The following is a 12,339-nucleotide window of genomic DNA, read 5'->3' on the forward strand; positions in this document are numbered from 1 at the left end:
CCTAATCCTTCAATAAATGCCTTATGAGATATTGTTGCATCTGTCTGCAGAAAAATTAAATCAGGGGACATATCAGCATATTTTGAGAGCTGTCCAAAATTTCAGATAAGAGTTCTGGTTTCTGTGGTCAATCTGGTGCAACTTTAATGTGTTGCTTCAAGATGTTTGACTCAACAGTTAACAGATTAAGCCAAATTGACACACAAGAGACAGCAATAGCACTGAACTGATGTAAAGAAGGACAGAGAACTACTTGATTTCATAAGGACTCAAGCTACAGTATGATCAGTATCAGACTCAAATAGATGACAACATTTAAAAGTACTAAATTGCTCAATGTTACAGCATTTATTTTCTGATGAGGAAACAAAAAGTTCTATCTAAAACACTTTCACATTTAAGTTTTAACATGATCTTGATATGCAAAGTATTTGCGCATGTTGCGCATGAACTATGACCATGCAGTTTATTTATGTAAACAAACTACATTATACTGTAAAAGTACATACCTGTAAAGTCGTATATTGTCTTCTGAAGCTGTTAAAATAACCCTCACAGTTGTGAATAGCTCACCCGAAAATAAAATGCTTGTTAAAGTAATTTCATTTGAACATGGAATGCAAAATTGACGTTCCCCATTCATTGACATGAGGATGATTAAATAATGACAGAATTCAATTTTTTTAGGTGAGCTAATCTTTAATCTAAAGCACATTTAAGGACAATAATGGAACATAATAGATGAATTAATTCTGTAACAAATCTGTTGATATTGGTACACTGATACCAGCATTTCCTTCAAAAAACCAATACAATCTCCATGTTTTAATGTTAGCAAGTGCTTAACGCTCATTTACATAATTGATTGTATCTAAATACATTCCTACATCAAATCCTATATCACTTTTGATTTATAGGTCTCAAAATTAGGAAATCCCAACCCTCATATGTCCAAACTCCGCATTACCAAGCTTAGCAAATAAATAATCTAGTGCATGACCGATCTAATGAATTGCACTATATAAATATGGAACAGATTGCATGGCATATGGTTTAACAAGAATCTTTCGAATCCTTGAAATACTTACAAAATAAACAAATGTTGGAGTCCCACTGCGAACAAATATTAAATGAAGTAAATAAATGTAGAAAACTACAGTATAACAGTCTCGGAATAGAAGTAATAATTGACCAACAGTAACAGATGGACACTTAGCAGGAGAGCTGCTAAACACCCCAAAATACAGCTTCAGGAGACCTTTCTAAGATGAAACTGCACATTATGAGCTTCGTAACTCTCAGGCTGAAAACCAACCAAATGTAAAGCTGTTTAAATAGCTCAAAACCTCTCGTTGGTGTTTTTGAATCTTGTACTGTGTACAAGAAATACAAAATATCATATTAAAAAAAAACATAACCCAGACAAAAATTCCTTATGCATTATGGCATTGGCAGCAAAGAAAGATGGTTGGTTATATCTTGGGTTTGGTCTTTGTTTAGTAGGAAGGTGGTCCAGGTTTGCCAGCCTCTGCAGAGCTGCCAGACTGGTCCTGGTGGTCAATGGACTGGTAGGCATCTCTGTTTTGAGCTATCCTTGGAAAACCTTAAATTAAAAGATAAAAAACGCTGAACCTTTGCATACTCAACAGTAATTTCAGTTTGCATTGTTAAAATATATTGTGACTATAAAATAAATCAAAATTACACTAGTTCAGAAATTGCATTCTAATAAAAAAAAGACTCAGACTGCACAAATGGAACATCGCAACACAGTCAGTTTGTAACTGTTTTACGTTTTTGCGAATTGGTAGCTAATTTTTATGAATACAATCTCATTCCTTCATTTTTGCACATCCCATTGACGTTTATGGCTCTGTTTAGAGGTGGACCTTCATGTCTTCATGCTTTTTTCTAAAAATAGTACTTTTTTAGTATGATTCACTTCATATGAATTCATGTTTTCCCATGAGATCGGGTTAAATATTCAGGCATGAGGTTATATGAATTAAACGCACTTATTGCTAAACGAGAAACATAAAGATTCCTATAATTCCTGGACAGCTGCAGCATATGCGATTTACTCGGGTAGCGCTGGAGCAATATGCGCCTAAACTTGTTTATTCAGCCTCGGGATTCCTTTTATGATAGATTAACTGAAGAAATCCCATCGCACATCAACAGAATACCAATGAAGAGACGGTTTCACTGCATTGTGAGCAATTCAGGCACAGAGGTAAATGTTTTCAATTACATTATAGGCCCAATATCTCAAGCATGAGAAAGTGCTTTGTAAAAACAAAACATCATTCAAGAAAAAGGATCAATTTGCTATTGCTTCCATTTATTAAAACACAGCTTGAGAAATCCAATGTCAATAAATAATTTAAAATAACACAATTCCTTTTATTGCGCAATAAAAACCCAGGCAAATATTGACTGCTAAGACAGTGCAGTAAATCAGCACTTCTGTGACCATTCAGGCAGAAAATACCACTACACCTAGAAAATAAAACCTTGTGTAACACGTGGTGTGGTTCTTAATAATGTTCTTGGAAGGCTTCAACACAGAAACGCACAACCAACCCAAAACTAGATTTCCCTTTCAACACAATAATATCTTACATTAACAAACAATATTATGGTCAACATAAATAAGTTTTAACCTAGTTTCTCAATCAAAGGTGCACTCTGTTTATTTTTATTTTTTTTATTTAAAAAACATGTATTGTCATACGGAGAAATCCTTGCTTTTTCAATAGATGTTGCCCTCAGTAGAGACAACTGAACAAACAATTTTAAGACTATGTAACAGGTTGTTATAAAATAATACTTCAAAAAAAGTATACTAAATATTTTATCCATCTGTTTTCCACACCACATGTCCTATGTTGAGTTGCGAGGATGCATGGAGCCGAGCGTTCCAGGCCATAGGCAAGGAAATTAAAATGATAAACAGTTAGACGTGCATTATACCGCTTATACCATGGTCATTTTTTCAGACAATGAAGTTGTGAGTTTAGTTACTTAAACAGCAATTTTAATTCCTTGTTGCTGAAGAATATAATGTAGCGATCTAGTAACTAAGCTATTTTAATAATACAAGTTGTGGGGCAGCATTGACAACACGTTTCTGTGCATTGTCCTCTTGTATTACTGAAACTATTTTTCTGTTGACACTGTAAAGCTGCTTTGATACAATCAATATTGTATAAAGCGCTATATAAATAAAGGTGATTTGTCTTGACTTGACTTCTGTGCTCCTGAATATTTTTTGTGTGTGCAGCGCAATCTCTCTCTCTCCCTCTCTTTCTCTCTCTCTCTGTGTGTGTGTGTGTGTGTGTGCGTCAATGAAAGCAGTGTATTAATATAGAACTTACATGTGCATACCTGCCAGCTAATCTAAAATCAGAATCTAGTATTCAGACAAACCATGGTGCAGCATGCAAATTATATAATATAATATTATTATCCATGGTGGTCCATGCTTTTGTAACAACTCGTTTAGACTATTGTAATTCACTTTATCACTTTATTTATTTCTCAGTCTTCCCTCTCTCGTCTACAACTAGTGCAAAATGCAGACATATCTATTCTCTCTAGCTTTCAGTACTCCTTGATCATTGGTTTAATTGTTTTTTTGTTATTGGTGTGTTTTAAATATGATAGTCTTGTTTTATTCATCTTATTTCTGAGTTTTTATTCTATTCTGTACAGCACTTTGGTCAACTTAGGTTAAATGTTAAATGTGATTGTAAAATTACTATAAACCTACAAATATATTTATAAACTTTCTGTAGTAAATTCTGAGCATTGTGTATTAAAATTATGACACAGAGACTTCTAACAAAATTGATTATTCTTCTGAAACCACATGTAAACACACACACACACACACACACACACACAAACACACACAGAGTAAACAAATGTAGCTATACGCATTATTATAACATCAAGCAAAAATAAATGCACAAAGAATGAAAAAAAAAAACACTTGCACAAGACATTAAAATGCAGGAAATAATATGAAGTGCTAAAAAACATAAATACCAAGACATTATGTGAAGAAGAGCAAGAAAATAAGTCGACATGAATTGCACCGCAGCAGCTCAGAGATGAAAACTCCTTGTTTTAGAGAAAGCTAAACAGGACTGCAGGAGGAAAAGGAGGGAAGGTTCAGTAGCGACGGCTGAGCAGTGTGCTATCAGCACTGTCTGTGGTGCAGCGACTGTCCATGGATGTTTCCAGGTCTGAGAGACAGAAGACAGCGAGACAGCAAGCAGGGCAGAGCATGAAGACAGGAAGTCACAGAAAGAGCATGAAGGAGAGGAACAAACACTAGATAAATAACAAACACACAAAACAGGCCTGAATCTAGAATTAAAAATGTGTCTTGAGTAAAATATCATTACTGGTTACAGTAAAACAATCAAGTAGAAAATTATTAACAGTCAGTCAGTATAAACCCCAATGGATTTTGTATCTTGAAATCTAGAGTTTCTGAAATACTCAAGATTGACTGTACACTGTTCTGATTATTGTACAGTATAGATACTTACCAACTGAATAAATGTAGATGAAATGCTGATTTGAGTTTAAATTATGTTTTATGTTTAAGCATTTTTTTTCATGTTTTTTTATGTTGCTGCCTTATGTTAAATTGCTTTAAATTGCTTTTTTTCCCCACATCAAGTATAAATATGAAATATGTCAGCCGCATACCAGATACGCTGTTTTCGTTCAAATCAAAGCATAAATATACATAGAAGGCGTATCCTTGTGGCGCGGCTGACTCTACAGAAGAGCTCTCGTCGTGTTCTCGTCGCTTCATTAAATTCAGATTGAACCACTGATGGCAGATGGACTATTCTGACGATGCTTTTCATACTTTTCTGGGTCTATAGACAATGTTATTTACTTGGCAGTCAATAGGACAGTCACAAGCCTCCCGGTTATCATCCAAAATATCTTAAATTCCGAAGACAAACAAAGCTTTTACGAGTTTGGAATGACATGGGGGGTAAGTGATTAATGACGAAGTTTATTTTGGAGTGGAGTAACCCTTTAACAGTGAGGAATCAGTCGAAACTGGCCTGATCCCTTTCGGCCCAAGCCCTGTTTTTCAGACTGCAGAAATCAGTAAAGCTGTCTGACTCTTTTCTTTTCTGTGGGCCACTCTGTCAGGCATCTGCCTTGTGACCAGCCCTAAAACTCAATTATCTGCTCCTCTTTTAACTAATTTTGCTTGCCATTCTGAATTAAATACTCTGCTTGTGCTCCACAATCAGTAACCTAAGAATTACAATGCCTAAAATAGGCTCAATAATGCTTTAAACAAACCAAAGCGAACAATGCTGGCATTTTAACCTCACAGAAAGACTTTGACATGCGTCAGAAATCAGTCTGGACCAAAATGAATCAGTCACCCATTATTCTTTCTCCCCCAGGCCTTCACCCACTTACCGAAGCTGACGTTGTATTCGCCACCCCGCTCACGGTACATCTGGTAGACAAAGAAGCAGGAAACAGGTTTGAGCAGCAGGCTCAGGATGGCCATGCCGCCACTAAAGCGGAACAAGCTGCTCCCAAAGTTGGCTTCAGCAGCCGCATAGAGCAGCCCAAAATGAACAATGTCAGTCAGGATGGTCACTGCCAACCCAATCAAGAACTGAATGAAGCAGAGCAGAGATCACATATTAGTAGACAAAAAATACTATGTGCAAACACATAAGAAGGTCAAAAAATAATCTCAGTATGCTCATGGGCCATCTTGTAAACTCTAATCTGATCGGCTGGCTTTAAACAACTGTAATTTCTTGCTTTACACGTCATTCAGATGCTCTTTTCCTGTCTAAAAGGGTTGTTTTTAACCGACAGTTAGCTGTAACTCTCAGTCAAAATTCTGGCTATGCAAGACTCAAGTTGTGGATTTATTATCTGTCATCGTGACCTCAAAATCATGTTCTTCTTGGATGTAAAAAAAGTCACACCTACCATTAATACAGCATCAATGGAGTCTCTCTGCGCAATGGCCCACACTCCCACTGCAAGAACACTCACGTTCCCCAACACATAAGAAGTAGGAAGCCAGGGATGCAAGCATGCCCTGCATACAAACATGCATTCAAATCTTTTAAGACTACTATTTTAATTAGGGCTGTCAATATAACTCAGTTTGCTAAAATAAATAAATAAAACTATAATGTGTGTGTGTTTTGTTTAATATAGCAAATGAGCACTTAATTGTCCTCTGATCCAAAAATACATTTTATAATAAGCAATTTTCTACTGTCAGAGCATTCAAGCTTCAAGTACCACCTAAATGCAAAGCATATTTCCGCAACCTCCAGTTGCTACTACAGACATTATGCCACACTAACTAAGAGAAGATATCAATTAAAATTAATTCAAAATAATCTATTGCATAATTTGTTTATACAATACAATATTTACATGGCTTCAAATATTTACATACACACACATTTACAGGCGTGACTTTTTTTAGCCTGAAGAAGAAATGTATTTCCATTTCTGCTGAACTGAGAACTGGTGAAATTCCTCAGGTTAGTGCGGGAAAACAGAAAAGAGAAAGGCAAATGCTCCATAACTCTCACCAGACTGTCAGTAACCAGTGAAGCAACACGATGGCCTGCAGAGAAATCACACACACACACACACACACACACACACACACACACATGTTGGTTTTTGTGGTTTATGGGGACTCTCCATAGGCGTAATGGTTTTTATACTGAACAAACTGTGTGTGCTATTGCCCTACACCAACCCTACACCTAAACTTAGCCCTCACAGGAGACTTTGTGCATTTTTAGATTTTCAAAAAAACACCATTTAGTATGTTTTTTAAGCCTTTTGAATTATGGGGACATAGGCAGTGTCCTCATAAACCACCTTCATATTGTAATACCTCTGTCATACCCATGTCATTATACAAATTTGTGTCCTCATAAACCACATAAACATGCACACACAGACACAGTGCAGCTCATGAGTAAAAGTACAAATCTGTTCCCTAGACATAGAGGCCATGACTCAGACCCGGTAAGTATTCAGTCATGGGCTTTTTTGGGCCTACATGCCCAAAAATCTTGCTCCACCTATGATCTGGTACATTTCTAAAAATCACTGTGCCCAGAACAAATACAAATACCTTTAATAAAGGCAATGTGTTTCTAAAATGATGAGGATATGAACCCATACAAAAGAACAATTCTGTCCAAAATGAAGAATATATATGTATTTACAACACTACTATATCCATTCAGAATATTGCTGGTTCCTGTTTATAACAAAATAACATTACCGGTTTTGAAACACACCCATTGACATACAATAGTAAGAAGTGGAATTAAAATCAAGGAAGTAGGAAGCCAGCTTGTAACAAAACTTTTTCATGATAAAAAAAGTACTAATAAATTATTTAACAAATGTAATGTTTCCTGTGTCATAAAGTGTAAAAATATTTTTAAATAAAAGAACAGTTTCCTTTTTTCTTTTGATCTTTAAAGTTTTTTGATGGATCATTTAGCAATGAAATTCTTTTTATCTCAATGTACTCACTATACAACACACATAGTGTAACTTAAAAATATTACCTTGAGATTTATGGCTGGTATTTCCATAGTATCACTGCCCCTTTCCGATTTATTGTCCCTCTGTAGTTTTCAGTGTTTCACAAAGGAAGCCTGAAACACTTTCATCGTAACTGTGTGCAACAGAAGTTTGCCCAGCTCTCTGAAGTGACTGCAAACATAAACCATGTGACAACAGCCTGACCAGAGCCATGTGACTACACCTCCCTCTACTCATTACTCCATCTGAACATATGAGAGCAGAAGTGGACAACCTGTGTGTCTATGCATTTATGTCACTGTAAACAATGTTTTAATTTCTACTGTGCATATTTACTATAACGTTTTCTGAATGTTATAACAGAGATCAGGGTATGTTGTCACATTTGGAAGTTTAACTAACTAGGAAATGTCTCAATACAGTAAAGGGTCACACGGATTTCAACCATCCATAGGGTTTTTTTTGTTTGTTTGTTTTTCCTTTTCCTTTATGTGTTCTGTCATTGTGCATGTTGTTTGGCACTAGAAAAATATAAATTCATCTAATCAGAGTTTAGACAAGTTACTCTTCAGCTCCCATTGATTTGTGGCTCATGTTATTTTAATACGCAGCCCTTTAAAGACTTGTCATAGCAGAAACAACCAAAATAAATTGCACAAACCTCTTGGCACATTCATTATATCTAAATTAAATATAGCCTGTGCTCATAAATGATTTGTCCAATGCTCCTATACACACACACACACACACTTATGGACATGAAATTACTAAATACAACAAAGCTGAATTTGATAGATCATGCTGCTGGTCCAATTAGCCAGCTGTGGTCCATGATTTTAATAACAGCTGGGACAGTTCATTGGAAGAATATGTCACTATCTAAGTCTGATGAATAGCCCAGATTTGCTCAATTAGCTTAGAGGAACCAAAATCTGCTTTGGAAGGTTTTCATGTCATATGGGAAATTAGTTCCTTTGTTGTTTGAGTGTCTGGAAGAAAGGTTCATCTTCCTTTTTGACCTCTGATATACATTACGCTTGTCTTCACAAATTACAGTGTTATGATGCACATAGGATGTAGTGTGTGTGTTTGCTGAAGCTAGTTTCACTATTAAGCCACAGTCACAACAGACTTTGAGCAAGCAAAATTTCTGTGGACATTGGGTGGTTTGTAATACATCTAAAATGTAAAAATATGCAATCTACTATATTTTACACAAATGCTGCAAGAACTAAAGGTTTCGTTATTTTATTTCTGCCTAGAGGTCACATTGATATATCAACCTCCTATTGGTCAGACATCTTCACTTGATGCAAATTTGCAGGACAGAGTTCAACAAACATATAATGCACCAAAATTCCCATGAACGTGCCTTTCCTATCTCCAGCATTGGAATATATATGAATAGTCAATGTAGAAATAGAAAAACCAATGTAACGAAAAGTGTAGTGTGACTGCACCTTTACTCTTGTTCATTCTTAGGGTATGAACAAACCCCTAATTTGAGTTAATTAGAGCATTTGTATGCCACTAATTCCAACTTGTTGGTGCTATGGTCATGCAGGATACCTTAAAACGTGGAGAAAATGTGCTATTCGTTTTCACTTATTTAGCAATGTCCTGTCAACCATGAAAAACACTGTAAAATCATGGCATATACTCCACTTAAATGTTCTACAGAATATGTTGAAAAACATACAATCTGCACAATCCTGTACTGATACACATTTGATGTTTAGAAAAAAGGGAAGAATCTTCCGGATGTGTTACAAAATGTACTGCTACCACGCAATACAGTAAAATTTCCTGTGTTACTTAAATCACAGATTTCTTACGTTGAATATCATCTACTAAATGTATATGAATTATTGAATATCATCTACTAAGGAAACATCCATTTTCTCACTTATCCCATGCATTATTGACTGTTTATAGTCAATGCAGCTCCTGGGGTAACAGTGTTGTGCAGTGGGTGTGCAATCGGGATGTGTGTGAATGTGATATATCATTTCTGTGGCCTCACTCAAAGACCAGCCAAGCCCAGTATGTATCAAGCTGTATCAAAACTGTATCAAAAATACATCAGCTCGATCTGCTTAAAAGCACAAGAGTGTGATGCTTTTTTTCAAAGCTGGATTACATTTGGTAAAGGAGTAAGGGAACATGTCTTTTGATTTTATCTTCATGGCAGCTACTTTTAAACAGTTCTGTATGCAGTAGATAATACTTTTTACATTGAATTAAAGTCATGTGGTGTGACCAACCTGCAGAAAACAACACACGTATAATGTGACCCTTTATACGTGCAGACCCTTATGTCCATAATTTGAGCCTTTTAAGACAAGGTTGTAAAATGTCAATGGTGCAACTCCTCAACAATGTAATTAATTAATTAATTATTGAAACAAAACAGACATTTTTACCTTTATCCTATTTAAATTGGATATCCTAGCTTTCGCCAGTAGGAATATATATATATATACAGTATACATATATATATATATATATATATATATATATACCTGTATGTGTCCGCCGACGATCAGGCGCCGATCCACCATCTGATCCGAACACAGACTGAGAAACAGATAAAGGAAGAAACAGACAAATATTAGAGTGGATGCCATTCTTCTTACGACGTAACGAGTACATCGTGTGTTATGGGGAGTATTCCCGGTTCCGGTTGATCTAATTAATGCAGCCTAACAATCCTTTAACGGATTTGAATGGCCCGTGGAGATCGGTATTGTGAACGACCTTTTGCTGGGACGAGACTGGCCGGGCTTTGAGGCCCTGCTCACCGCAGCCACACAGCCTGCCAGCCCAAAGGGGGTCCGCTGAGGCATCACACAGCCAAGAAACCTCGTCGCCGCCCCATTCTCCTGGCCTCCGTGGCGATGGTGAGTCCCCTTCCCAGAATCCTAACGTCTTTTATGATGTCTTTCAACAGGTCACGGGAGGGGGCTCGTTTGGCCGAGCCCAGCGGGAGGACGACCGCCTGAAACACTGCTGGTCACAAGTGTGTGCAGTGGAGGGAAAAGATACGCGGCCAAAACCCCATCCTCTCCCACATTTCATTGTTGAGAACGGCCTGCTCTATTGTGTCGCCCAGCGTAGGGGGGAGGAAAAAAGGCTACAGCGAACCCTCGTCGAGCATGTCGCCGAAATGAGGCAAAGGATAGATCGCGTCATGCCATTAGTCCGGGAACACCTGGCGAAGGCTCAGCAGGCCCAACAGCGCCACTATGACCGAGCGGCACAGCCACGGGAGTTCCAAACGGGCGACCGAGTGATGGTACTGGTCCCCACTGCAGCCTGCAAGTTCCTGGCCACCTAGCAGGGCCCCTACACGGTAATAAAAAAAATCGGTCCAGTGACGTACCGGGTGCGACAACCGGGGAGGCGGAGCCCGGAACAGTTATATCATATAAATTTGCTAAAGAAGTGGGTTGGGACCAGGCCACGGCACTCGCTGCCATGGGGCCCATGCTGGTGGATACTAACCCCGCCCTGTCCGCCGGACAAAAAGCTGAGCTACAACATCTGATTTTCTGAGCTAGAACATCAGTTCTCTGATGTGTTCTCCACGGTCCCCGGGCAAACTCACCTTCTCCAACATAACATCAAAACGCCACCAGGAGTCGTCGTTAAGCAACGGCCCTACCGAATACCTGAGGCTCGCCGGCAGGCTATTGAAGAGGAAATTCAACAAATGCTGAAGTTAGGGGTGATCGAACCAGCCCAATCATCCTGGTCCCCAAGCCAGATGGCACCCTCCACTTCTGCAATGACTTTCGTCGCCTCAACAAAGTCTCAGATTTCGACGGGTACCCAATGCCTCGAGTGGATGAGCTTCTGGATCGCCTGGGAAGGGCCCGGTACATTTCCACACTCGACCTCGCCAAGGGCTACTGGCAAGTACCACTCTCTGAAGAGGCCAAACCCAAGACAGCATTCTCAACGCCTAGAGGCAATTTGCAGTACCGGACCCTTCCCTTCGGGCTACACGGGGCTCCGGCCACATTCCAGCGTCTAATGGACATTCTCCTACGGCCACACCAGCAGTACGCTGCTGCCTACCTGGATGATGTGGTCATCCACTCGGAGCGTTGGGAAGACCACCTGGATTGGCTGCGGAGAGTGCTGATGGAACTTCGAAGGGCTGGACTCACCGCTAACCCTCGTAAATGTCATCTGGCGCTCTTTGAGGCAAAGTACCTGGGTTTTCTGGTGGGACGGGGCCTTATCAAGCCCCAGGAGAAAAAGGTAGAAGCCGTCCATGCCGCCCCGAGACCCGGCACGAAAACCCAGGTACGAGCGTTCTTAGGGTTGGCAGGGTATTATCGCTGCTTCATCCCTAACTTCTCCTCTTTAGGGTTAGGGTTAGGGTTCTGGTCAGCTTTCGCAGGTCTGTCAGGGGTCACTCCCCACCCACCCCCAGTCTCCCCCTTGGTATCACATCTTTCCCCCAGGACTAGGACAACGCTTAGGGTGGGGGGTGGAGTGTGGCGAGCATCCCGAACCCTCATCAGCGTTGCCCTGGAGACGGACGAGAAACAGCTGATAGCTGTTTGCCTGCGGCCAGATAAGCCATGTGAGGCTGGCTGGAAGTGAGTCTGAACTCCCTTATGCTGAGAACTAACGTACCTTCTCCTCTTGATTTCCAGAAGCCAGTGTGTGACCGATCAGCACCGCCACGAGCACCGCACGGAATCACCACTCACAGGAAACCCTCACGGAGAGCAC

At 39.3% G+C, this 12,339-nt stretch overlaps 1 protein-coding gene across 2 annotated transcripts; it reads right to left on the reverse strand.

Annotated features, from left to right (window-relative positions):
• Positions 1-317: 317 nt before the first annotated feature.
• Positions 318-7,781, reverse strand: agtrap (angiotensin II receptor-associated protein). Of its 2 annotated transcripts, none has more exons than XM_079396277.1 (5): positions 7,617-7,781; positions 6,615-6,649; positions 5,995-6,106; positions 5,464-5,668; positions 318-1,603 (listed from the first exon to the last, which is right to left on the reverse strand). In XM_079396277.1, exons 1-5 carry the CDS (start codon positions 7,641-7,643, stop codon positions 1,497-1,499), a joined length of 486 nt encoding a protein of 161 aa, XP_079252403.1. In that variant the 5' UTR covers positions 7,644-7,781; the 3' UTR covers positions 318-1,496. The 2 variants fall into 2 exon arrangements, with proteins under 2 accessions (XP_079252403.1, XP_079252404.1); XM_079396278.1 differs by having other exon boundaries at positions 6,482-6,649; positions 7,617-7,737.
• Between the last annotated feature and the right edge of the window lie 4,558 nt (positions 7,782-12,339).

This window comes from Barbus barbus (assembly GCF_936440315.1).
Source record: "Barbus barbus genome assembly, chromosome: 37".
In the NCBI taxonomy this organism is placed as follows: domain Eukaryota; kingdom Metazoa; phylum Chordata; class Actinopteri; order Cypriniformes; family Cyprinidae; genus Barbus; species Barbus barbus.

Excerpts from the sequence above, each read along its gene's own strand:
- agtrap (XM_079396277.1), bottom strand. The coding sequence starts at position 7,643 with ATGGAAATACCAGCCATAAATCTCAAG. Across the intron at positions 6,107-6,614 it reads CACTGGTTACTGACAGTCTG|GGCATGCTTGCATCCCTGGC; the intron begins GTGAGAGTTATG and ends GTTTGTATGCAG. Across the intron at positions 1,604-5,463 it reads CGAATACAACGTCAGCTTCG|GTTTTCCAAGGATAGCTCAA; the intron begins GTAAGTGGGTGA and ends TTTTAATTTAAG.